The sequence below is a fragment of the Chlamydomonas reinhardtii genome, chromosome 17, assembly GCF_000002595.2.
Source record: "Chlamydomonas reinhardtii strain CC-503 cw92 mt+ chromosome 17, whole genome shotgun sequence".
Taxonomy (NCBI): domain Eukaryota; kingdom Viridiplantae; phylum Chlorophyta; class Chlorophyceae; order Chlamydomonadales; family Chlamydomonadaceae; genus Chlamydomonas; species Chlamydomonas reinhardtii.
The window spans coordinates 6,163,709-6,189,456 of record NC_057020.1 but is presented as its reverse complement, the minus strand read 5'-3'; the positions used below and the strand labels follow the sequence as shown (position 1 = coordinate 6,189,456).

General features: G+C 67.5%; 2 protein-coding genes across 2 annotated transcripts; both read left to right on the top strand.

Annotated features, from left to right (window-relative positions):
• The first annotated feature begins 551 nt into the window (after nt 1–551).
• On the top strand, nt 552–10,097 carry CHLRE_17g741800v5 (uncharacterized protein). The gene is made up of 8 exons (XM_043072662.1): nt 552–1,296; nt 1,522–1,905; nt 2,110–2,181; nt 2,662–2,790; nt 2,989–3,081; nt 3,229–3,789; nt 3,941–4,360; nt 4,516–10,097. The coding sequence occupies exons 1-8, from the start codon at nt 1,234–1,236 to the stop codon at nt 8,665–8,667; spliced, it is 5,874 nt and encodes a 1,957-aa protein (XP_042915121.1). The 5' UTR covers nt 552–1,233; the 3' UTR covers nt 8,668–10,097.
• A 384-nt stretch (nt 10,098–10,481) lies between these two features.
• CHLRE_17g741750v5 (uncharacterized protein) lies at nt 10,482–25,747 on the top strand. Its single transcript, XM_043072661.1, has 21 exons — nt 10,482–10,761; nt 10,840–10,897; nt 11,001–11,097; nt 11,206–11,269; nt 11,394–11,446; nt 11,609–11,737; nt 11,916–12,971; nt 13,152–13,250; nt 13,377–13,451; nt 13,577–13,849; nt 13,967–14,407; nt 14,580–19,022; nt 19,208–19,372; nt 19,601–19,990; nt 20,186–20,299; nt 20,415–20,603; nt 20,797–21,087; nt 21,268–21,390; nt 21,606–23,420; nt 23,556–23,908; nt 24,117–25,747. The coding sequence occupies exons 4-21, from the start codon at nt 11,254–11,256 to the stop codon at nt 24,592–24,594; spliced, it is 10,503 nt and encodes a 3,500-aa protein (XP_042915120.1). The 5' UTR covers nt 10,482–10,761; nt 10,840–10,897; nt 11,001–11,097; nt 11,206–11,253; the 3' UTR covers nt 24,595–25,747.
• Nucleotide 25,748: the final 1 nt, after the last annotated feature.

Sequence of the window (25,748 nt, the reverse complement as noted above, 5' to 3'; positions counted from 1 at the left end):
GCTGTTTGCTCTGGACCCGCAATGCGCTGCAGGCTGGGCAGGGGTGATGCACTGTCACGACGGCGCGTGCGTGCGGCTTGCAGTTCCGTGTGCCTGGCGGCATAGGGCGGCACACCCCAAGACCCGTGCCCAAGACCCCATGCACGGTGCTTGCTTCTTCACGCCGTTCCTCTGGCGAGAACAATATGTAGGACGTTATAAATTGTTGGCGTTGTAAGGGGTCACCCCGGTTTTTGGGCTGAGCCACCCGAGCGCAGCCGTTCGGGGGAAGCCGCCCAGGAACACCCCTGTCCGTGCGTGTGTGCATACGTGCGACCCGGGCCTCCGGAAGGCACGCAAAGACCGTACGTGGATGGCCGGGCGGAAACTGTATCATACTCCGGTCAGGTCGTGCCCAAGTGGGCAAATTATGTGGCCGGGGTAAGCTGGATCCCCGCGACGACTGAACGAGACTTGACCCGGTGCGTTGGATGGCCCGTCCCGCCCGCGAACACCCAAGGGGGGCCACAGACCCTAGGGTCTGGCGCCTGTTGCCCCCGGTCAAGACTAAATAATATCCCATGATTGAGCGCTTGCACACCAGCGGTCCATAATAGACGCGTGTCGGTTGCCCCAAATCGGGGCGCGATGAAGATCCGCAGCGACCCTCGCGCGACCAGCGACTAAGCGCGTCGCTGCGACACTCTGCGGTCCATGTAGGTATCGTGTATAGGTCATATGCATACATCACCCACATTCACCACTCCGTAGCAAAGTTCTGCCAGTTCGCGAGGTCCTTGCTCGTCAGACCTCGCTCTTGTCGTGTGGATGCTTCTTTCAATGACTTTAGATGATGCTCGAATAACATTCGAGTTGCACTAGAGACAACTGACCCCTTTGAGACCCGATTGGGGCTTGCGCCAACAAACCAAGTAGCGCGGTATGGACACAACCTGAGAGTTGTTGCTATTATGTCTTACAATGATGCGCATGGCTAGCGCCACTGGGCGTCGTCAGAGCGAGGGCGCACTTTAGCGCGACGCCTCGACCTCTCTGATACTTTCAGTGGTCCTAGCAGCAACGCTTGGCTTAAGTAGACGCGACTGCGTGCGAAAGTCTAGCGACTGCGCAGAGGAGCTGCGGCACCCAGTTTTGGTCGTGGGCTTTCCACGTCCGGTGTTAGTGCTCAAGCCCGAGCAAGAGGAGACCGGAAGTAAGAAGGATTATTCAGCTGGCGAAGCGAAGTCGGGTATGATGATGAATGGCGCGGACATTCTGGCCTCCGCCGACCTCGGCGACCTCATCGGTGAAGTGCAGGTAAGCTGTCGGTACACCGTTCACGAGGCGGCCTGGCATGGGGGAACGCAGGAGCGCACCTTCCGGCACGGCCGCGCCGCAGGTGTCTGTTGCAGGCAGTTGGCGGGAGCGACCGCTTCCCGGTCCGCAGGGCTCCCAGCGTCGTCCCGTTTGCCGGCGCTGCGATACATGCCTCCGTGAGCCTGTTACTTAAAGTGTAAACCCCTGACCTCACGTGCCTTGCAGTCACTGCTCACGGAGGTCACGTCCGCGGAGCGGCTCCCCAAATTCGCACACAACCCCTCCTCCAGCCGCCGAGCTTTGGACGCTGCAACCCAGCAGCCTGCATGTGTACTGGCGGATGCCGTGGTGACGTCAGGATTGGCTGTCCCCGTCTCGCGTGCCCCGCATGGCGAGCTGTTGCTGCTTGGGGGTTGCGACACGACAGCCGCAGTGAAGGCGCAGTACGGTGTGGGCAGCCACGGCATACAACTAGCCGCGAGCGCGGAGAGCTCTCAGGCTAGTGGAGGCGAGGAAGAGGAGGACGGCGATGATGAGGAAGAGGATGCTGCCCTGATGGCGACAGCAGCGGACGAGGAGGCTGCCATGATTACTGGCTCACGAAACGAGGTGCGTTTGCTGTGCGCATGATGCCCTTGTTGGGAAGTGGACTGCGCCCCTTCCTACTTCGACTTTGAGCCTACTGGGCACCGCTGTACCACCGCCACGACACCGCACCGTAGACACACGCGTGCAAGGAAGCCGGTGTCGTTGTGTGCGTCGGATCCGAACCACGACCACCCAAACACCAACCTCACACCCCATATAATGCAGGAGGTGGCGGAGCTGCAGCTGGCGCTGCAGCAGTCGTCCTCCGCACTGCGGGCCTCGCAGGCGCAGCTTCAGGTAGGAGCACATGGAGCTGGGATGTCTTCCGCGCAGTCCGTCCATGTAGTTGGGGGGCTGGCAGCCGCAACAGTGACGTGACGGATGTCGGAGTATCGTGCTCATGACGGCTGGCGCACACACGCCGAATCACGGCTTTGACATGCGGGACCCAAACGTGAAGTATGTGGTGCCGGTCTACTTCCGGGCATGCTGGCAGCTGCATGCCTCAGCTGTGACTAAGAAGCCCACCTGCTGACGCTGCGAGGATGGAATTAGTCCATGTGGGGGTTCAACCATCTTGCTACTGCCCCCCTACTATTGTCGCGTGCCACTCCGTTGTCGAGCATAGGCCGCGCTCTCCTCCTCGCTCTATTGCATTGGGTTCGGTTTAGTTTGGGCTGGTATTTACAACCCCCTCCCCCAACTGCAACTGTACCTGCCTACGACTTCACTTCTTAATTAATCATGAATGTAATCCCCCCACACACACACACACAGATCTTGTCCTCTCATGTGGAGGAGCTGCAGTCGCAGCTGGAGGCGGAGTGCGAGGCGGTGGTCGCGGCGGTGCAGGGGCAGCTGCAGGAAGCCGCCAGCACGCACAGCGCAACCGTGGCAGCGCTGCAGGTGCGGGGGTGTGGACGGGTTTGGTAGGCTGCGCAAGGACACGGAGGAAGCATGCAGGAAAGCAGACGTAGAGGAGGTCAGCAGCAGGGGAACGCTGTGACGCTTGGTTTATGGCAGCACAGCGTGAAGCGTTTCCGGTGGCTCTCACCTCCTCACGGCTGAAGTTACCTTGCTCTTCTCTCCCCTGTCCACAAACAGGGCCAGCTCGCGGCACAGGCGGACGAGCACCGGGCGTTGCTGCGCCGGCTGAGGGAGGCGCAGCGGCGGGAGCTGGTGCTGGATAGGCTGCAGGTGCGGTCATGTGCCGGGGGGCGTGGCTGCATGCTGCCGCTTTACACAGCGGCACAGACGACGGGGAAACAGTTCATAATATGACGGGTCAGTGGTTACCGCGCTCAAACCACCCACACTCACACGTACGCAACCGACACCTCACAGGCGGAGCTGCAGCCGGTGTCGCCCACCATCGCGGCCGCGACGCCCTTCGCCGACACCGCCGCCGCCTGCTGCGCGCTTGACGCAGCCGACGCAGAAGCTCGCGGCAGCGCCGGCGGCGCTCTCCGCAGGCGCAGTGGCAGCAGCGCTGGGGACGACGCTGTGGCCGCCTCCCCCTCCGCCACCGCCGAGTCGTCGTCACTGCTGACCGCCGTGCGGTCCATGAAAATGACGCTCGACGAGCAGCGACAGCGCGCCGCGGCGGCTGAGGCTGAGGCGGGCGCATGGCGGGCGGCCGCCGTCAAGGCTGCTGCGGATGTGGCGGTGCAATCGGCAACCGTACGGCAGGCTATGGCAGCGGCAACGGCGGCGCTGGCGGCGGCGCGGCAGCAGGAGGCGGCAACGGCGGCGGTGATGGAGGAGCGCGAGGTCCTGGTGGTGGAGGTGGAGCAGCGGCAGGAGCAAGTGGCGGAGCTGACGGCGGTGGGCGCGGAGCTGGGGCAGCAGGTGTCGCGGCTGGGGTCGGAGGTGGCATCGCTGGCGGTAACCAACAGCACGCTGCAGGTGCGGGGGCAAGGGATATGCAGGGGTATTGCACGCACGAAAGCCGTCACTTCGATGGGTGCGCAGCTTACCCAGCTGCACGGCTAACGTAGGCTTGGGTGTACACCATCCTGCCAAACTCAACTCCACCTGCATGCTTGCCTCCTGCCAGAACGAGTTGCTGCATATTGGCGGCCGGCAGCGCACGCTGGTGGCAGAGGTCGCCGCGCTGCAGGCCGAGCTGACGGAGGCGCGGCAGCAGGCCGCGGCGGAGAAGCAGCGTGCAGCAGATGGCGCCGCCGCCGCCTCTGAGGCGGCGGCGAAGGCCGCCGCGGCGGCGGCTGCGCAGGCTCACGCCGCGGAGGCGACGCAGCGCCAGCTGCGGGCGGCGCTGGCTGCAGAGGAGGCAGCTGCGGCGGAGCAGCGTCGGCAGCTGGAATCGCTCCGGTCGCAGCTGTCAAGCGCGTTGGTGGGCGTGGAAACGGCGGAGGCGCCGCGGAGTCGCTGCTCTGCAGCGTCGGAGGTGGCACTGGGAGAGGCACTGGCGGCGTGCCGGGCTCTGGCATCGCGCGAGGCGGTTCTGGAATCCCAGGTGCGTTTTGCCTCGTCGGGTACAGATGCGGCGGTTAGGCGATGCAGGAACTCATGCTATGCACCGTGGTCGCACCTCTGCCAGGAGGGGTTTGGGCCGGTTTGGTTGTCCTTGCATCTTATGCACCCGCGTGGGTGTGCTTGCTGTTGCTGCAGGTTACGGTTCTACGAAGCGAGCTGGAGGCGCAGCGGCAGCAGCTGTTGGCGCAGCGGGACGCCGCGGCGGCAGACGCCAGGGCTGCGGCAGTTGCGGCTGCAGGGCAAGCTGCTGAGGCCGCCGCACTCTCCGCCTGCGTCGCTGAGCTGCGCACACAGCTGGCACAAGCAGAGGTGGCACGTGACACGGCAACGGCGGCGCTGGACGCTGGACGCGCGTTTCACGCGTCTGAGGCGGCGCGGACAGCGGACGCACTGGCGGCGGCAGAGGCGGCGGCGGCAGAGTACAAGCGACAGCTAGCAGCGACGCTGGCCGATGCTGCGGCGGAGCGGGAGCAGCTGAAAGCTGAGCAGGGTGCAGAGCTGGCGGCAGCGCGGAGGCGGTTAGCGGAGGCCGAGGTGGCTTCGGCGGAGGCGCGCCAGCGGCTGGCGACGGCGGACGCCAAGCAGCAGGAGCTGGCAGCGCAGCTCGTAGCGGCGGAGGCGGCGCGGGGCAATGCAGTGGCAGTGCTGGAGCAGCAGCTGGCGGCGGCGCGGCAGCGGTGCTGCGAGCATGAGGCTGAGTCCGCGGCGGCGCAGGCCGCAGCCGCAGCCGCGTCGCTGGCAGCGGCGGCCGAGGCCGAGCAGCGGCTGGCTGAACTGCAAGCAGAGGTAGATGCGCACTCGGCAGCCGCAGCAAGCGCGCTCAAGGCGTCGCAGGATGCGCGTGCGGCGGAGGCGGCCGAGGCAGCAGAGCTGCGGGCTCAGCTCGCAGAGCAGTTGGGGGCTGCGCGGGCGGAGCTGGAGACAGCGCAGGCCAAGCTGGCAGTCATGGAGGTAGAGGCCGGCGGGCTGCGCTCGCAGCTGGCGTCAGCGGACGAGGCACGGGCGCGCCTGGCGGACCGGCTGGCTGCAATGGACGGCGCGCGGCGTCACGCGGAGGCGGAGGCTGCCGCAGCAGCTGCTGTGGCCGCGGCGGCGCACCCTGCGCTCATATTGTCCCATTCGACATGGTGCGCCACGGCGGCCCGCGAGGACCACCACGCCACCGCGCCCGTGGCTGCAAGGAGTGCGCATGTGGTAGCAGCTGGCCTGCTGCGGTCGCCAGCCCCTTCAGGTGACGTCCCACCACTTTGGGCAGCCTCCAGCACCACGTCTACGGCTACTCCGCCGCCGGGTGACGCTCTTGGTTGCGAGGGCGAGGCTATGCCTGCATCATTCCCGGCGGTGGGGGTGCTGGCGTCCGCGTTAAGGGAATTGAGCGCGGCCCTGGAGTCGGAGCGGGCCGCCGCGGCCGCGCGCGGCATCACACTGCGTGCGGTGCTGGCGGCGGAGAGGGCCGAGGCGGCATCGCTGCGGACAGCAGCGCGTGCTGGGCCAACGGCGAAGGCCGATGGCGTGCATGCAGGAGCGATGGCGGCAACGCCGGACTCCAAGTTCCGTGGGGGGCTGGAGTCGGGTGGCTCCTTCAACGTGACCACGGTGGTGTGGGAGGCCATGCCTGGTGCCGCAGCCATCTCTGCCACGGACAGTCCAGGCGTGAACTCCCGCGAAAGCCGGAACAGCGGCGCGCCTGCGGTCGCCTGTGGTTCCTGCTCTGGCTCTCCTTCCGCAGCCAACAAGTCCTGCGTGCCGCAAACCTCCTTGGGGCAGGCCGCCCCAGACGCTGACTTGGCGGATGCCTCGCCTCAGCACGAGCCGGCGGCGTGGATGACGAATGCGGCTTTCGGCGGCCTGCCAACCACGGTGTCAGCGGAGGCACAGATGGGTGATATGGTGGAGACCATCGCGGCCCTGAAAGCAGAGCTGGCGGCGGCGCAGGCGGCGCTGGCGGCGGAGAAGCGGCCGGCGTCTGGTTCGAGCGGCGGGAGCAGCGGCGCGGGACTGGTCGTGGCGCTGGGCACGGCTGCGCTGCCAGGCGGTGCGGAGGCGGACGAGGTAGACACGCACCACCTGCCCATGACACCGCCACCCGGCGGTGCAGCGCCCGCAGCAGGCGTGGCTAGCGCCACCACGCCGCTGGTGAGCACCGCCCGCTCCGCTGGCACTGCCCCCTCCCAGTCGCCCTTCGCGGCGGCCGCGGACGCCGCCGCCGCGGCCATAGCGGGCGATGATGCTGAGTCCCAGGCGGCGGCGCTGGCTGCCCGCGCCATCACGCAGCGCGCTCTGCGCAGCGCTGAGAGTGCCGAGCTTAGCCGCCGCCTGGAGGCGCACCAGTCGGCCGAGCGCGGCGTGCGGGCTCGCCTGTCCACCCTCCTGGCAGCCCACGGGCGGCTCAGCGGCGAGGTGGACGCGCTGCGCGCCTCGCGCGACGAGCTCGCGACCGAGATCCGCCCGGCGAGGGCCCGAGCGGAGAGGCTGTGGGCCGACAACGCGGCCCTTCGGCAGCGCGCGGAGCAGCTGGAGGGCCGCGTGAAGGAGCTGGAGTCGGAGCTGCGGGCCGCCCGCACCGCGGCGGAGGAGCGCGTCGCCGGCGCGTCAGCGGCGGCGTCAGCCGCTGCTTTGGCAATGCAGGAGCTGCGCGTGGAGCTGCGCGCAGCTCGGTTGGACCGGGCCAAGCTGCAGGAGCAGCTGACGGCGGTGACGGCGCAGACGGGCACGGTGCAGCGCGCGGCGGAGGAGCTGTGCGGAAGCCTACGCAAGGCGCAGCGCGACCTGGAGGAGCAGCGGGCGGCGGTTGCGCGCGCGCGCGCCGAGGCAGCGGAGGCGAAGCGGCAGCTGGCGCTGATGCAGCAGCTGCAGCAGCGGCTTGAGGCAGAGGTTGCAGAGCGGGGCCGCCGGTCCGCGGAGGTGGCGGCGGCGGTGGAGGCGGCTGCGCCAGCTGCGGCTTCGTCCGCAAAGAAGGGCGCCGCTGCTGGAGAGGTTGCAGCGCACCCTGCTGCGCCGGCGGAGGCTGTTAGCGGCGCTGCGAGCACTTGCAGCAGCGTCGGTGAGGACGTGCAGGGCGGCAGTAGCAGCAGTAGCAGCGGCGGCGGTGGCTCCAGCGGCACTGACGAGGGCATTGCCTCAGCAGAGGCAGCGGGGGCTGTGACTGTGAAGGCGCCGGCGCCGCCGGCGCTGCTGACAGCATTCTCCCACGCGGCCTCGGAGCCCTCCGGCTCGGCTCCTGCACCCTCGCCCGCGGCCTCAACTCTGGCTGGCTCGCCGCAGCAGCACCAGCCTAGCCCCTACTCCCGCTCGCTGCCGCCTTTGTCTCCCATTTCCCCCGGCGGTCTGCTGTCGCCGCTGGGCGCGCTGCCGCCCACGGCACCCCGCGCAACGGGCCGCACCTCCTTCTCCATGCGCCGCGGCAGCACGGAGCTCAACGTGCTGGTGGAGGAGGAGCGGGAGGGCTCTGGCGCTGACGACGACGACGAGGCTCATGGGCAGGACCAGGCCCAGCGCCGCAGTGGCGAGCAGCAGGGCGGCGAGGATGTCACCAGCGGCGGCTCGCTGGCGCGCACCAGTGTCGGCCGGCCTCTCTCTCCAACAACGCGCTTGGCTGACAAGCCGCCCGCGCCACCGTCGCTGCCCACGCCGCCAGCCGACCCGCTGGCGGTGCTGAATCGCACCTCGGCGTCCTGCAGCGCTTCAGCTACCAAGTCCGAGCCCGACGTGCGGCTGTTCGATAACCCCGTCTTCACCGCCGTGGAGGCCGCGGCGGTGTCCCTGGCGGCAGATGACGGCAGCGCCGCCGGTGACCGGCCCTTGGCCCGTACCTCTGGCGGTGGCTACATTTGCACCTCATCACGGCCGCAGCTGGTGCGCGCTCGCACCCTGGAGCCGCCGGCAGCTGCCGGGGTCGCCTACCCCTCCCGCAACTACACCTCAGGCTTCGCGTCCGCCTCCCAGGTGGCCTTCGGCCGCATCTCCTCGGACGGCGGCTCCGTTGCCGCCACTGCGGCCACGCTGGTCGCGCCGCGCGTAGGCAGCGCCAGCAGCCGCCTGCCACGGTGGCCGCCGCCTGCGCCGCTGGAGGCGGGTGCAGGCGCCGGCCTGGACATGGGGCTGGAGTCGGCGGACGCATCTCGCCGGAGCAGCACCAGCGGCATGAGCAGCGCGACTGCCGGCGGCTCCGCTGACGTCAACGGTGGGGGCGAGCACTTGGTGCCGGTTAGCAGGGGCAGTACCATGGTACGACTGTACCGCAAGCTGAGTAAGAGGATCTCCTTTGGCGGCTCCAGCAAGGATTGAAGTGACACGACGAGTGGAGCTGAGATCTGGCCCTGGAAGACCGGTCGCAGCGCCTCGTGTTGGCGGACAGAAGGCTGGCGGTGACAAAGGGCGACCGGCGCTTGGCTGGGATGGCTGGCGAAGAGGTGCGCGGCTCATGCGTCGATTCACATTATGACGGCGCGCCGAGAGTGGCGCATGCAGGCGCAGGTCAGCGTAGCAGTGCAAAACAAGAGCAGGAGGAGCAGCACAACAAGTTGGTAGAAGCGAGCAGCAGGCCGGCAGCGAACACAAACAGCTGCCGTATGAGAGCGCTGCGGAGGCACGCAGGCCGCATGGAACAAGCGCCTGGCGTGTCTCATTACAGTCAGCAGCCGGCAGAGCACGGGCATTCCGCAGGGCAGCGTGTGACTCAGGTTTGCGATGCGCTAGGCCTTGCAGGATTGGCATACGTGGTAAGAGAAGCAGCAGCGACGCGCAGGGCCCAGCACTGCAGTACATGCAACGCGAGAGGGCTGTACATCCCGGGATGCGGGCGTGCGGGAGGGAGAGATCGGGAAATTATTTCGCAGTACAGATGATTGGGCCCGCAATGTATGGGCTTCGGAGAGAAGTACATCTTACTATTGGGAGCACGCGAATGCTGAGACAACAAGACGGGACGGAGATGGCTATGGATTGCAGTTTGGCGATTGAAGATAAGACATGACAGACCATGAAACTATGTGTGGACGCTGGATAGGAAAATGTTGCAGTTGCAGTTGTGGTGACAGTTGGCCGCACATTCCAGGTTAATGCGCAAATCCTGGGGATGTGGGGGTTGTTGCGGTTGATAAACCGAGTGGGAGTTCCCTGGCGGCACGCACTGACGGCTGGAGGAGTAGGCAGACAGACGAGCATGGGCAGGCAGGTAGTCATAGAGCGCGGCATGCGTGAATGCCAGCGCGGCCCATGGAGGCAGGTCGGGCACAGCAGGAGAGGCATAGGTACAACGGCAAGAGGCTGTGTGTGGTAATAATGTGAATACGCGGTGCATTAGGAGAGCCTGGAAGCGGCACATTGTGCGGTTGTCACTGGGGAATTTTATTATCACATGGAAGAGTTGGCGCTGCAGTTGCACGATGCAGACGAAGCAGGCTCGACTGAATTCGCGGGTGCGGGTAGTACGTATATAAATATGTTCTGTTACAAGTTCGTACGCTATTTGCATGCCAGCGTGTGGGGCTGTTGAGTGCTTTGCAGCCTAAGGCACGTTAGGGTGTCTGTTATGCCTGGTAATATCGCAATTGAGTGCATTAATGTGCCTGCCGTGCGCTGCCAACAAGGCACAACAGCGGAATACAGCGTACTGCAGGGCCGAAGGGGAACCCCTGGCGTACTGAAGCTGCGGCGCCCCTGGTGGCACCCCCAAGAGCCAAAGGGTCGCGGGTCAGGGGGCTCAGACCTGGTTCCGGGGCAGCTAGTGGCCCAAGGAAAGTGCGCTCTCCCTTGCGCGCCCAGGTGGTAAGGGCGCCAAGGCTCACATACAGCAAGGAGAAATTCGTGACCTCTTCCCTCCTCCGCAGGGGTTCCCCTGTCCCTCCTCAGCCCTCAGCCTCCTCAGCCCACCACGGCCCACCTCACACCCCAGTCCAGGGCGCCAGGTCGTACACTGGCGCGCTGCCTTTCTGTCTCAACCGTTTATCGATGCATTTTAGGCATTGTGCAATGAGGGGCCTCAGGTGACACACGAAATTCCCATTTAAATTTGGCGGATCTTGCTGGAGTTAACTGCACCCCTCGCAGGCCCACATAACCGCATTCCAAGCCTTGTTCCACTATCATGAAATTAAGATAGGAAAATTGTATCAGCGTTCAACGTAGGACCGCTAGTGCGATGCAAAGCAGACAGCTTTTCGAACTGCTTTTTGTGGCCCCTTGGCAAGCCAGGTGTGCCTTAGTGGCCATTAGTTAGTATGACATAAGGGAAGCCGGGCGAGGAGTGCTGGCGAGGAGTGCAGCTCGTAGGCTGACCACGGAGGGCGCTTGCACCAAAGGCCGGAAAGCGGAGCATTGAAATGTCGCATCTGAAACGAGAACATACCGTCGCACATTTGGACGGTCCCAGTATTGACGGTAAGGGGCCTAGTGTCCAGCCTTTGCGCTCCGGTACATGCAACTCGCTGACCTGGACCCTTTCCTTGCGCCCCGCAGCATTCTTATTTAATCAGCCAGCAGTCAGCATGCAGGGAGCAGGCGCTGCTCCCCCAGGGTAAGTCGATGACGCGCAAACAACGTTTGTGTGCTCTTCCCGCACTCCGCTCCCGCTTCGCCGCTGGACACGGGCAAAGCTTTCGACCGGGCGCCCCTTGCAGAGGTCCGCGTGGCCTGGCCGGCCTTCGAGCGAGCACCATGTGGCGGTTCCGCAATCCAAGTGTCATCAAGGTCCCTGCATGGAGGACCGAGCCGCAGGTGTGAGCGGGTGCCGATGTGCGTGCATCGTCGCAATTGCAACACCCCTATGCACCATCAGCTGCTTATCGTGTCCTCTCCTCCCGTGCGCCGTGCCACATGGTCCAGGTGAACCGGCGCGTGCCTGGAAGCACCACCACTATTCCGCAACCGTTGATGCCGGCAGCCTCAGGTTGGTGATTGTAGGACAACGGACCAAAGGACCCCATGAACTGGTGAAATGCGGGCATGAGTGTCCCTTCTCTGACGTTATGCACCTGGCGCGCCGCCATCATGCCCGGTACCTGCGAGCGCAGACCGCGGCAAACTAGTGCCCTTCTCAAGCTACCTGCAAGCGGTCATCCAAAAGGTGCGGTCATGAGTATGCTGCAGCACTTGACATGCCGGGACTTGCGCCTCTGGTGGATTGCTAAGCTCTCTGTTGCGCTCTCCACATGCAAGCCTGCATGTGCATGCACGGCTACCTTGATGATCTCAATGCCACCCCATGGTGTAAATACGCATTGCACAGGACTACGCCGTTGGCTACCTCTGCCTCACCATGCTGAGCAAGAGCACCACCGCCCTGTGTGTGCTGCTGGAGGTGCTGCAGCAGGCGCAGGCACAGCAGCTGCAGCAGCCTCTGCCAAGCGGTAAAAAGGTGAGGCGAGCAGGGCACGCCTGGAACTAGGGACTGCTTGGCCTCAGGCTACGTTGCGTGTGGGCGCATGATGTGTCCGCGTCCACGCCCCGCTGCCTGTGTGGTCCTGGGCACTGGCTACCGTATGCCACTCTCAACCGCTTGCTTCTTCTGCCCTCGCTGTGGCCACCATGCCTAGGCGCTTCAAGGAAACGCCTCTGCCGGGCCCGTCCTAGCGCGGGCGCTGGAGGAGCTGTCGGCGCCGCGGCCACTTGTCCGCAAGATGGCGGCTGTCGGCAACTCGCGCAACTCCGTACCCTCGCGTGCGGACCTGGTGAAGGCGCTGGGCCTGTCCTCGGGTCATGGCCTGGCACCCCAGGTGGTGCAGCCGGAGGCCGGCCCGCACACATCCGAGGCGTCTGTTGGCACGTCAGACGCAGACGATGTGCTTGGCAGCTTCCCACTGCCAACCCGTGCACCAGCTGCGAGCAAGGCCGGCGATTGCGTCGGCGACGGTGGCACGTCAGGGGGTGGCGGTGGTGTAGGCGGCGGCGGTGGTGGCGGTGGTGACGGTGGCGACAGCGAGGGCCCCGAGCCCGAGCGTGAGCCGGCAGCGCCGGCCCCACTGCGCTGGCTAGCTGTGGCGCTTTCGCTGTCCCTCATGCTGCCGCCCTCTGGACTGGTCGAGCTTGCAGTCAAGCTCAGCCGGGCGGTGTTAGCCGACCCCTGCACCCTCGTGCCGCCGTCCTATGGCGGTGACTTGCCCAGCAGCCCAGCCCGGCGCCCGCGCCTGGCCCGGCGCGAGGGGCCTCGCCGCCGCCGGTTCGCGCTGGTGCAGCACGCCGCCGTGCAGGCGTCCGACGGTGAGAACGTGCTGCTGCTGCACCCCGCCTCCGTCGCCGCGGCGCTGCTGTTCCCGGCCGTGAGGGCTGAGTCTGGCGCGGCCGCGCCGCGCACGACCGCAGCGGAAGAGCTGCGGCGAGTGCTGGCCGCGGCCGCGGCGCTTGTGCCCGACGACGCGCGGCTCCGCTTCCAACACGGCCCCCTGCCGGGCTCGACTGTTGGCGAGGGCGGCAGGGTTGTTGGCGGCGCCGGTGGAGCCAGTCGGTCGGCTGCAGAGCTCGCGAGCATGTCGCTGCGCTGCCAGCTGGCGGGGCTTGCAGATGCGCTGGAGGCAGCGCGAGAGCGCGAGGCGGCGCTGGCGGCGCGGCTGATCACGCGGCGCGCCGTAAGCCTGGCAGTGCAGCAAGGCAAGGTGAGAAAGGGGCGGCGGCTGCGCGATTACCGGCAACCCTACTTGCATGGCATATAGGGCAACCCGTGAGGGCAACCCTACTTGCATGTTACTTGTGTCCCGCGCTTGCAATTTGACGTGTCTAAGGTCTCTGTTGTCTTACGCCATTTACGGTTGCAATGACCTGCTGCACCACTGCAGGTGGTGGAGTTGACAGCCGCGCTGGACGAGTCGGGCGAGGCGCTGGCCGCCAGCCAGAGCCGCATGGACGCGATTGCTGCGCACATGGAGGAGCTGCAGGCAGGTGGCGCTTGTGTCGTACGGACATGTCCATTCCACATGCGCACGCCCGGTCACACGTAAGAGCCACGTTAGTGATTTTGCCCCTCACCCTGAAACCTGCGACTTTCTTGCCTGCCTGCACAGGCTGAGCTGGAGGCGGACCTGGCCGTGCTGTGGGGTCAGCTGCAGGACGTCACCGCGCACCGCGACGCACTCATGGTGAGTTTTGGCGAGAGTGGCACTGAGGCCAAGCACTCTTGGCTGTCGCCATGCTGCCACGCGGGGTACGGGCGCCAGAGTGTTGCTGTACCATATGTGTCACTATGGGCATGTGCGCCGAGCAGGTGGATATGGAGGCGGATGCTCAGGCAGCGTCCGTCAAGGCCGCGCAGCTGGCGGCAGCCTGCGCCGCCCGGGAGCATCTGGCGGCGCAGCTGGCGGCCGCCGAGCACGCTGCGCACGAGGCTGCGGGCCATTTGGCGGCATCGGCAGAGCAGCTGGAGGCAGCGGACGCGGCAGTGCGGGCCGCGGGCACCGAGCGCGACCAGGAGCGATCCCGTGTCGCCCACCTGTCTGCGGAGGTTGAGGCGGCGGTGCGCTTGGCGGCCATCCTGGAGGTAAGCGCGTGGCCTCGCTAGCTCCTTGTGCCTTGGCAGTCCTGCACGTGTGTCTAGTCATGTTCGGTTTCTGGCCTGCTACTGACACCCTGGCCGCTTGCCTTACTTATTGTCCAGGCCGCTCTGGGCTCCGATGCCCCAGCAACCACGCTTACCTCAACCCGCGCAATCGCAAAGGCGTCCCAGCAGCACGACAGCGATGACGACATCCGCTCACCCACCGACGACACAGCGCAGTCGCTTGATGCCGCCGCTGCTACCGGCATTGCCGCCACTGGGGACGTCCAGCAGCTGCAGCAGACGCTGCGCCGGCTTCAGCAGCGGGCCGATGAGCTGGCGGCGCTGCGGCAGGAGCGTGCCCAGCTGGCGGCGGCGGTGGAGGCCGCGGCGGCGGCCCAGGCCGCAAGTGCCACCGCACTGGCGGCTAGCCAGGCCGAGGCGGCGGCACTGGCGGCTGACGTGTCGCGGCTGCAGGCGGAGCTTGCGGAGGCGGCTGGGGCACAACAGGCTCTGGAGGAAGAGCTCAGCAAGACCTGCAGCATGCTGACGGAGTTGCAGGTGCGTGTATGCACGTAATGCGGGTCAAATGGTTGTGCCTCAGCATGGAATTGTCGCCCATGGACTTGTCGCCCATCCTCACCTAAGCTCGCTCCTCCTCGCCGCATTGCATGAATCCCAATATCTCATGCCATGGGGCCTGCCGTCTCCCTCCAAACACCTCTCGTGACAGGGCCGCCTGCGGCACTCGGACGATTCGCTGGTGGAGGCGCGCCGCGGCTGGAACGACAGCGAGGCTGAGTTGGCCGCCGTGCGCTCCCACCTGCACGCGGCCATGACGCTGAAGCTCGCGCAGCCGCCGCAGGCCGGCGGCGCCGTCCGCGCGCTCAGTGGCGGCCAGAACAGCAGCGTGCAGCCCGCTGCTTGTCTGGCCGCTGCCGCCGCCGAGCGCCTGGCCTGCCTGCAGGCGCAGTGCTCCGACCTGGGCGAGCAGCTGGCGGCGGCACAGCGGGAGCGCCAGGACCTGGAGATGGCCCTAGGCGACAGCCGCAGCGAGCGCGCGGCGCTGGAGGAGCAGCTGAACACCAGCGGCGGCGAGGTCGAGGCGGCGCGGCGCCGGCTTGAGGAGGCGGCGGCAACCCTGGCGGCTGCAGCAGAGGAGGGTGCCGGCCTGCGGGAGCAGCTGGCCGTGACGGCGCAGAAGCTCGCCGATGCGCAGGCGGAGGCGGCCGCCGGCGGCACCCGCAGCCGCGCTGCGGAGGAGGCGACAGCGGCACTGGTAGAGCAGCTTGAGGTGGCGCAGGCCGAGGTGACGGCGCTGGCGACGCAGGTGGCTGCGGCCCAAGCCGACGCAGGCGCAGCGCGTGCAGCGCTAGAGCGCTCGGCGGAGGCCGCCGCTTCCGCCGCCGAGGCCCTTCGGGCCGAGGTGGCGTCGCTGCAGGGCCAGCTGGCGGCTGCTGCTGCTGCACGCGAGACTTCGGAGTCGGCAGTTGAGGTGCTGCAATCTCGGGTGTCCACACTGGAGGAGCAGCTCAAGACAACCGCCAGCGCCCGCCGGGGCCTGGACGAAGAGGTAGCTGAGAGCGCCCAGCGCGAGACGGCTCTACGGTCAGAGCTGGCGGTGTTGCGGAAGGATCTGGAGGTGGCGCAGGCGGCGGTGGCGGCGGCGCGTGAGGCTGAGGACAACCGCGCTGCGGCGGTGTCTGCTGCCTCCACCAATGCCGCCAACTTGCAGGACACTGTCAGTGAGCTCGTGGCGTCGCTGGAGGCAATGGAGCTGCAGCTGCAGCAGGCGCGCAGCGGCAGCGGCGCCGCCCTGGCGGAGGCGGATGCCAAGGCATCTGCGCTGCAAGCTCTGCTGGCTAGCCGCGATGAGGCCATCTCTGCGCTGCAGAAGCAGCTAGCGGAGTTGGCTTTGGAGCTGGAGACCGCGCGTGCGGCCGCGGCTGGAGCGGTTGATGCGAGGGCAGCGCTGCAGGAGCAGCTCGCTGCGCAGCTTGCGGAGCTAGCTGCGGCGATGCAGGCTGCGGAGGTTGCGCACGCGGCCGCTGCGGCAGCCGCCGCGAGCCAGCATGCGACCGCCGCTGCCGAGCTCGAGGGCCGCTGCATTGACAGCGAGGCCGCGGTGGCAAGCCTGCGCCTGGCGCTTGCGGACAGCGAGGCGGCACGCCTGGGACTGGCTGAGCAGCTGGCGGGCGCGGTGTCTACGCGCAGCTTGCTGGAGGCCCGGAACGAGGCAGTGGAGGCGGACGTGCAGGCTCTGCGTGCGGCGGCCGTGGAGGTGGAGGAGCGGCAGGTGCGCCTGCAGGAGCAGCTGGCGGCAGCTGAGGCAGCGCAGACGGAGCTTGTGGCTGAGGCTGCGAGCCGCGATGCGTGCCACCGTGAGGTGCAAGTGGCACTGGCGGCCAGCGAGGCCGAGCGCGAGTCAGCGACGGCGCGGCTGTCAGAGGCCACGGCATCGCTGGCTGAGTTGCAGCAGCGCTTGGCGGAGACCGAGACCCAGCGCGCTACCCTGCAGTCAGAGCTGGCCGCAGCCAAAGAGGCCAGCGCGGAGCTGGAGGAGCGCCTGGCGGCTGCTGATGCAGACCGGCAGGAGCTGACGGCACGCCTGGCGTCGTCCGCGTTTGCGCGGGACGAGCTTACGGCGGCCCTCGCTGCAGCCCGCGCCTCGGCTCTTGCGGCGGAGGCCGCGCTGGCCTCGGCTGACAGTGACCGGGATGATCTGCAGCAGCGCCTCGCTGCCGCTGCAGAGGCTCGCGCGTCCTTGGAGGCGTCGCTTGCGGCAGCTGGCGGCGTGGCTGGCGACATGAGCCGCCAGCTGGAGGCGGCCGCAATATCTCGGCGCGCGCTGGAGCAGCAGCTGGGGCTTGTGCAGGTGGAGGGTCGCAGCGTAGCAGAGGCACTGGCGACGGCCGACGCTGACCGCGCAGCGCTGACGGGTCGCCTCGCCGCTATTGCTGCCGCCTGCCAGGAGCTGGGGGTGCAGGTTGCGGTGGCACAGGGTTCCAGCGCCGAGCTGCGCGCCGCCCTGGCCGAGACCACAGCCGAGCGTGAGACCCTGCGTTCCCAGGTGGGCGTGTCCAGCGCGAGCCTGTCGGCAACGGCGGCGCAGCTGGCGGCGGCAAAGGCCGCTCATGCGGATGTGGAGCGGCGGCTGGCGGCTGCAGCATCTGAACTGGAGGCGCTTCGTGCTCAGCTGGCGGTTGCGGAGGGAGAGCGTGAGAGCCTTGCCGCGGCTGTGCCTCAGGCACAGTCGGAGAACGCCCGCCTGACGCAGCGCCTGTCCGAGGTTGAGCAGGAGCGGTGCAGTGCTTCGGCCGCACTAAGCGCGGCTGAGGCTCAAGGTGCCGCGCTCGCCGGCAAGCTCGCACAGGCAGTGGAGCGGCAAAAGGATCTGGAGGGCAGCCTGGCAGCGGCAGAGACCGAGGCACAGCAGCTGTCTGAGCGCCTGCGTGACGCCGACGCCAAAGCTGTGGTGTCTGGGGCGGCACTTCAGGAGCGATCTGCCGCTCTGGCGGAGGCCGCCGGTGCCAACACCAAGGCCCGCGACGCTGCCGCCGCTGCGCACACCGCCCGCGCCGAGACTGAGCAGCAATTGGACGCGGCACGTGCCACTGTGGCGCAGCTGCAGCAGCAAGCTGAGACCACCGCCGCCGAGCGGGAGCGGCTGCGGGCCGAGCTTACCGCTGCGGACAACGACCGGTCACAGATCACAGAGGCCCGGGCCGCTGCCGAGGCGGCAGCCCAGGCGCTGACGGCTGACCTGACAGCGGCCACGACGCGTCTGGCGGAGACAGAGGCCCGCCTGCGCGCTTCCGATGCGGCCATTGCGGGCCTCAGGGCCCAGCGCGAGGCTGGTGATGGGGCTCTTAAGGAACTGGCGTCCCAGCTGGGGGCTGCTGAGGCGGCGGCGGCCGAGATGCAGGCCAAGTGGCAGGCCCAGGCCAAGCAGCTGGAGGCCCTCGAGGAGGAGCGAGACCAGCTGCACTCTCAGGCAGAGGCGGTGGAAGCTGAGCTGGAGGCGCTGCGTAAGGCAGCGGCTGAGGCTGCGGCAACGGCGGAGTCCCAGAAGGCTGCTGCGGCTGACAGGCTCTCCGCGGCCGAGGCGGGGGCCGCTGCGCTACAGCAACAGCTGCTAGCGGTGGCGCAGCAGCGTGACCAGCTGCACTCTCGGGTCGAGGCGATGGAGGCCGAGCTGCAGGCGCTGCGTGAGACAGCGGCTGAGGCTGCGGAGGCGGCTGAGTCGCAGAAGGCTGCTGCGGCTGACAGGCTCTCCGCGGCCGAGGCGGGTGCCGCTGCGCTACAGCAGCAGCTGCTGGCTGTGGCGCAGGAGCGTGGCCAGCTGCACTCTCGGGCCGTGGCGATGGAGGCTGAGCTGGAGGCACTGCTTGAGGCAGCGGCTGAGGCTGAGGTGCGGGAGGCGAGCCTGCAGGAGCAACTGGAGGCGACTGAGGCGATGCGGTCGGCCTTGGAGGAAGAGGCGGAGGCCAGCGACGCCGTGTGCGCCCAGCTTCAGGCCAAGGCTGAGCGGTTGGAGGTGGAGAAGGCGGAGTTGCTGGAGTACGTCGCCGAGCTGGAGGCAACTCGTGAGGTGCTGCAAGAGGCGCTGGAGGGTGCCGAGACCAGCGATGCCGAGCAGCGCGCCAAGCTCGAGGCTGCAGTCGCGTCAGCTGTGGAGTTGGAGCAGCGGCTGGCGGCCGCGCTGGAGGCGGACGCCGCTGGCCGGCAGGTGCTGCAGCAGCGGCTTGACAAGGTGCAGGCCATGTCCACGGACCTAACGGCGCGGCTGGCGGCGGCGGAGTCGGAGACGGCGACGCTCACTGGCAACCTCTCTGCGGTCGAGGCGGAGGTCGCCGGTCTGAAACAGCAGCTGATAGCGGCGGCGCAGGCGCGTGACCAGTTGCAGGCGCGTTTTGCCGCGGCCGAAAAGGAGCGCGTGCTGTCCCAAAACCGGCTGGCGGCGGCAGAGCACGAGCGCGATGCCCTGGCTGGACAGCTGCGCGGCTCTCAGGCGGAAGCCGCGGAGATGGCAGCGGCGCTGGCGGCTGGGGAGCACGAGCGCAGCCAGCTGGCGGACCGTCTGGCTGCGTCTGAGGCTGCTGCTGCGGAGCTAAAGGCGGAGCTGGATGCGGCGGCGGCAGAGCGCTCAAGCCTGGCCACGGAGCTCGCCGGCACGGTGAGGACCTGGGCTAGCGGAATCAGGACCGCCCCTACGGATCAAGCTTCTGGTACTGCTGTTGTTCATGGCAGCCCTGGCGCTGTGTGCCGGTGGTCTCACTCCGCTACACTGTGTGTACGGCTTGCCCTGATTTGCTGTCGGCTGCGGCGGTTTTGCGCTTGTCCTTCTTGCTGCTACTGCAGGAGGTGGCGCGTGTGGAGGTGTCCAAGCAGATCCAGGATATCAGCATGCGGCTGGCGCGCAAGTCCGACAACGCCGTCATCCGGCGCATGACGCAGACCACCGCCGTCCTGGAGCAGCTGGAGGAGCTGGCGGCGGCAGCCGAGGCAGAGCGCAGGCGCATGCAGGTGCGCGCGCACAGGGCTGGGAGGACGCTGTCCCCAACCTACGCAACAGGTCGACAGCTACTTTAGCATAGCGCTGCATGTGCTCGTGGCCACGGGCATTAGGGCCCATAAACCGCGCGCCCTGGGTAGCGCGCTACCCATCACAGCCCCTTGCAGTGCTGTTCTAACTTGCACCCAAGCGCCTTCCCGCCGACCGCTGCAACCACCTGGACCTGGTCCCCCCTGCAGGCGCGCGAGGCGAAGCTGCTGGGCCGCGTGGAGGGCCTGCAGGCAGAGAACGGCCAGCTGGCGGTGCGCGGCCTGGTGCGGCTGGCTCTGGCGCGCGCCTGCCTGCGCGCCGTGGACGAGGAGCGCGAGGCGCTGGCGGCGCAGCTGGCGGAGCTGACCTGCGGCTTCGGCGGCCTGCTGGGGTCGGCCGGCCGCAGCCCTGCCGGCTCGCGGCTGGTCGTTTCGCCGGGAGCGCTAGGGGTCGGTGTGGGTTCATCGTCGGCAGCGGACCGCAGCGGCGGGACCAGTCCCACTGTGGCGGCCGCCAGCAGCGGCTGCAGCTCGGGCGGCACGGGTGTGGCGGGCGGCCAGCAGGAGCATGTGCGCGACCTGGAGGCCTACAAGCGCCAGGTGGGTGCTTGCGTGGTTGCGTGGGCGTGATTGTGGCGTGGTGGGAGGTCGGGCGTTGTGTGTGTGGTCGCACGTGCGTGGCAGGTGGCTGCACGCGGTCAAGCCCCCACCTGCGCTGCCCGCTGCCCGTGCGGCCGCCTCTGACCCAGCTCCTGTGCCACTGCCCGCCCGGGTGCCCCGCCTTGCCCACTGCAGCTGGACGAGGTGCGGCGGCAGATGGAGGAGACGCTGCGTGAGGCCAGCTACAGCATGGCGGGCGTGGACGCCGCGCTGTCAGTGCCATGCGCTTTCCCGCAGCTGAATCTGATGGTGGGTGGGGGCTGTTCCATCCTCCTTACATCCTACGGCATTACCCCCACGTTCTCTGCGTGGCTTTAGCGAGTGCTGACAACTGCATTATACCACTACACTGCCCGGCACGCAGACGGCGCAGAGGCCGTCGCACTCGGCCGCCCTGCGCGCCGCTGAGGACGAGGAGCGGCGCGACTCGTTCTCCTGGATGCCTGACATGAACCACATGGGAAACATGCTGGAGCGCCGGGCCACGGAGGGCTCTGGCCGGGAGGCGCAGGAGGCGCATGTCGGCCCCATGAGGATGACGGCGTCGTCGTCGGTGAGTGCAGCCGCGGTCGGGATGACCAGTAGGGAAGTAAATTACCGCCGAAACACATTGATGCTATCGTGTTCTACACTGCACAGCAGCGCACGCTCACCAACTGCGTGTGTTGGTCGGCGCATTGACTTAAATGCACGGTCTCGACACTTTGTCCTTGTGCTCATCTGGACATGATGGCGGGCTCCCGCAGGTGCACTTCAATCCCTCGGCGCCCTACAGCACGCCCGCCACCACCTACCGCCACTACGGCCGCGGCGGCCGCGCCTGGACCGGCGGCTCCGGTGCCGCCGGCGGCCCGGGCGCCAGCGGCGGCTCTCGCCTGGCACCCGGCGGCAGCGGCGCCCGCGGGGGCCCAGGCGCCGGTGCCGGCTACAGCCCCGGCACTGGTGCCGGCTACAGCCCCAGCACCAGCGGTGCGCCCAGCCCGCCCAGCCGCACCACGCCCCCGCGCCCGCTGGAGGCCAAGCTGGCGGCGCTGCAGGTGCGTGCATGTGTCCTTGTCAGGAGCAGGATGGGCAACCCTGCTTGGGCCCCCGTGCGTGCGATTGGTTGCTACTCACGTGCCGCGTGCACGAATGAAGGCAAACACAAAGGACGCACCCGTGTGCTGTGTGCTCACCACAATCCCTCTGTCTCCCTCGCTGTCTTTGTGCACCTGCAGGCCCAGCTGAACAAGGCTGGCGAGCTGGGCCGCATGTGGGATGAGCGGCTGGACGCGGCGGCGGGGCGGCCCGAGGCCAGCATCATGGAGACAGTGGCGGCGCGCATGCAGGCGCAGGCCGAGGTGGGTGGGCGGCGAAGTGGTAGTGATGGGGCGGAATGGGCCGCTTGCCTATTCGCCACGTTGCAGTTGCAGGATATGGAAGCAGGGGATGGGATAGGATCCCACTTGTATGTGGGCGATGCATGGTGAATGTGGGTCAGGAAAGTGCAGGCTTGCTGCTGACATGTGTGTGTGTGCGTGTGTTGTGACCGGTATGTCCTTTCCCTAACCACCAGGAGATCATCAAGTCCAGCGCGGAGGCCTCGCTGCGCGGCTCCCACGAGTCCCAGCAAGAGGCACAGCACGCGCACCCGTCAGCCGGCGGTGGCCTCTTCCTGCTGCATGGACGGGAGCAGCTGCGCGGCAGCTTCATCAACGAGTCAGACGAGCAGGAGCAGGACCGCGATTACGACCACCACCACCACCGCGATCGCCACCGCGGCCGCCAACACGACTCTGACGTCACCTCGCCCACCGCAGCCACAGCCGCAGCCGCCACCCATCGCGCCTCCACCGACCTGGGCTCAGTGGCGCAGTCGCTCCTTGCGCTTCGTGGCGGCGTCTCGACCCTGCTGGCTCTGGTCGCCGACGCCGACACCTCTGGGGCCGGCTCCGATGGCGACGGCGGCAGCCTCAGCCTGCGCTCCTCGGCGCAGTCGGCGTCGGTGCCACCGCTGTCGGCTCAGCAGCACCAGCAGGCGCTGGTGGCGCTGATGGCGCACGTGCACAACCTGGAGCAGCAGCTGCTGGGGGCCCAAGCGCCGCTGGCGCACACCCCGCCGGCAACAGCAAAGGCCGCCGCCGACGTGGCTGTGGCAGCTCCGCTGCCTGCTGCCTCTGGCAGCGCCGCAGCTGGCACTGTCACAGGCGGCAGCATGCTGCTGCTGGCGCCGTCCAGCGGCCGCACGCCCGCCTCCTACGGCCGCTACCACGACCACCGCACCGCCGCGGCCACCACCGCCACCACCACTGCCGGCGTCGAGGGCGATGACGACCCCCACCCCAGGGAAGTGGACGAGGACGTGGACGGCGACGGCGGCGACTTCATCTCGCCGCCCCACAGCCGAGGCTCGCCTGCGGACAGCCCCCGCGCCCAGGACGCCGCCTCCAAGCCGCTCGCGGTGGGGCTCAGCGTGGACGCAGATTCCCAGGACGTCAAGCTGACACTGGTGGCCCAGGCGGTTGCCGCCGAGCAGACGCAGGCCCAGGCCCAGCAGGCTCCTCCGCCCGGTGGTGGCGGCCGCCGCCTGGCCGCCATTCACGCCGTGGCATTCGAGGTGGCAGTGGCCGCGCCCTGCGAGGCCGCCGCCGCCGGAGCTGCGCCGCCGTCCAGCCTGACCTGGCTGGTGGGCGCGGACGGCGCCAAGATGGGGCCAGCGCCGGCGTTTGAGCAGCAGGTCAAGGAGGCCACAGTGATGCCGGTGGAGGTGGCGGCGGTGGCGGTGGCGGCGGCGGAGGCGCCCTCAATGCCTCTCAGCTGCGTCACCCGCGCCGTCAACAACGGCGCCATGGCCGCCACCGCCACGCCCCGCAGCGCCGCCACCGGCCCGGTCTCCACCGCCGCCTCTGAGGGCTGCGCATCCAGCCTTCTGGACAGCACCGCCACGCCGCGCACCACCTCCGGCGCCGTGCCGCGCGCCGCCTCCGGCGCCGGCATGGCGGTCGGCGCCACGCCCACCGGCCCCGCCGCCCGACCCCTGGACGCCAGCGCCGCGGAGCAGATGCTCCGCTATTCCAACCCCTGCTTCGCCCGCACGCCCGCCGCCGCCGTGGTGGCGGCAGCCGCCACTGCGGACGCGGCGTCCTCCGCTGGCGGCGCCGCCACTGATGAGGACGGCCATGTCCCGGCCATGGCTGACCTGGACGCGATGGCTGATGACGATGCGGGTGCCGCGGCGGCCATGGCGGCGGCGGCGGCCCGTGACGGCCTCCCGCTGCCGGCGCTGGAGATGACCGAGTCGGTGGACATCACGGCGCTGAGGGCGGCGCGGCGGCGGCACGCCGTCAGCGATGGCAGCGGCGACGCCGGCGCGGCTGCGTCGGGCGTGCATGTGAGTGATCGAGCCATGGACTCATGGTTATCCCTTCGTAGCTGGATTTGCAGTCCTGCCTTGCATCTCACCCATTGCGCCTGCAAGCGCCTTGCTGAGTGTGCTCTGTCAAACACTCTCCCACGCCGGTTGCAGGATGGCCGCACGTCTGCGCCCGGCACCGCCCCCAGCTGGTCCGGCTCCAGCTTCCCAATGCACCCCGATGCCGGCGCCGCCGCCCCCGTCCACTACAGCCATGGCTCCGGCGCCAGCTACGGCGGCGCCCCCGCCCCCGGCAGCCATCGCACCTCGTGCGCCGGCAGCATCGCGGAGAGCCTGCCTGGCGGCGGCGCCGCGTCCTTGGCGGGGCCGGGTGCTGCGGACGTGGGCGACAGCTACAAGGTGGACCCGCGGGCCAGTGGCGGCGGCCTGTTCTGCATGCCGCTGGTCAGCCGCAGCAGCCGCAGCCGCAAGTTCTCCTTCCGCTTGCCCTCGCGCCAGGGCTCCAGGTGCGCGAGGGGAAGGGGGGCGGGCAGGATCTTGGAAGGGGCGTAACGGGAAATACGTGGAGGCGGCGGATTTTTTTGTGTGTAGAAATGGTGGAACCGGCGACTAAGGACACGTGTTGGAGAGGGTAGCGGGCAGATGGCAGCAGGCACATTGATGGGGCATACACCGCAGTTACGTTCACGGCATGATGACTCCCCGGGCCTGCAGGTCTTCCACCGTGTACCCCGAGCACGCAAACGGCAGCACCGCGGGTGCAGCCCCCGGTGCCCCCGGCGGCGTGGACCTGCATGCCAGCACCGACATGTCTGCTCCTGACAACCTGAGCGTCAGCAGCCACGGCACAGGCATTACGCACGCCACCGGCGCCGCGGCTGCCAGTGCAGGCAACGCCTCGTGCCACGGCCCAGCCGACCTACATCCCCGCCAGCACCGGCCCACCGTTTCAATGGAGCATTTGTCGCTGTCCAACGGCGGCGCCGGCGCGCTGCTCACACCCAGCGCCCTGCCGCCGCCGCTGCCGCCGCTACCCCACAAGGCCAGTGGCAGCAGCAGCAAGAGTGGCTCCTTCCTTAAGAAGCTGAAGAGGGCCGTGGGCATGGGCGGCGGCAGCAGCGGCGGCGGCGCCAAGGGCCCAGTCAGCATGCCGCCACAGCCCACGCCCACCCCGCGCGTGTCGGCCTCGTAAGGTATGAGCGGCAGTGGCCACCCATCCCAGTTCGATAGAGGCAAGAAGTAAGGTGGCCATGACGGCGTGACAAAGTATGGTGTACTGAGGGAGGCAGGTGACAAGGCGACAGGTAGTGCGCAGGGGAGGTGTTGCAAGTAGGGTCCGGAAACAGACACAGCGCAGAAGGTTCGTGCAAGCCCATCAAGTAGATAGTGTCTCTGTCTGTAGCGGCCATAGACTGATAAGCGGACTTACAGCAAATGTCCGCGTTGACAAGTATGGTGGTTTTTAATCCCAAGGGTTTAGTGCAAAACGGTAACACTTCAGTAGCAGGAGCGGTTGTATTTGTGTAGAGGTAGCAATTTGTCTGTCGACAGGCGCGTGGGATATGCCAGTAGGGGTGTACCGAAGCCTGCAGGTAGGGGTTAGGGCACAAGTGGTGCCAGCTGATGATGCAGTGCGCAAGGGTAACGACCCGGAGAGGCGGCAGCGTGGAATGTTTTTACTGGAGATGTACAAGTTGAAAGACGTCACGTGTTGTAGGATCACCAGACCACTTCACTTGTCACCCCACTATAATAGGCGGCAGGGCAGGGAAAAGTCGGGCGGAACGAGAAGCAATAGGTTGAGGCCGGCCGGCATCTGGTTGGCAGTCTTTGCTGGCGAGCACAGCACCGCGCACTATGTGGTAAGCCGCAGCAGTGAGGAGTATTGTGGCTAGAGGAGTTCCTGCTGTTTGGTTGATTGCTGGCTGTGCTTTTGCGTGGCAGCGGGACGTGGCTGGACGCATGGCGGGCCGTGCATGTACGAAATGACCCCGGCTATGTCCGGGAGATAAGGTAGACGCTTGCGGCCCCAGACTACAGACGTGCCGTGTCACTCTGCCACTTAGCGCCAGCCTGCGTTGATTTCTCCTTGTTGGAAAGTCGCCGGTATGGTCGACTGTCACTCACACTAGTTACACGGGTTACACCGAACGTTAGGCAATGCAGGAAGTAGCGTGCCTAGGAAAGTGAGGATGAATGGGCAATGCAACAGGTGCTGCGGGCGCAAGTAGCCGGGGAAGTTGCATGCGGACGTTGCGCGATCTAGGCGGGATATAAGCCGGCGTTGGCACGCCGGACTTACACCAGTCTTATTCTACCTTACTGGGTCAATGTAACAGTATAAGG

Coding starts and splice junctions, on each gene's coding strand:
- CHLRE_17g741750v5 (XM_043072661.1), top strand. Junction 11,738..11,915: donor CTCTGCCAAGCGGTAAAAAG/GTGAGGCGAGCA, acceptor CACCATGCCTAG/GCGCTTCAAGGAAACGCCTC. Junction 21,391..21,605: donor GCATGCAGGCGCAGGCCGAG/GTGGGTGGGCGG, acceptor CCTAACCACCAG/GAGATCATCAAGTCCAGCGC.
- CHLRE_17g741800v5 (XM_043072662.1), top strand. CDS start 1,234: ATGATGAATGGCGCGGACATTCTGGCCTCCGCCGACCTCGGCGACCTC. Junction 1,906..2,109: donor TTACTGGCTCACGAAACGAG/GTGCGTTTGCTG, acceptor CATATAATGCAG/GAGGTGGCGGAGCTGCAGCT. Junction 2,791..2,988: donor CAACCGTGGCAGCGCTGCAG/GTGCGGGGGTGT, acceptor GTCCACAAACAG/GGCCAGCTCGCGGCACAGGC.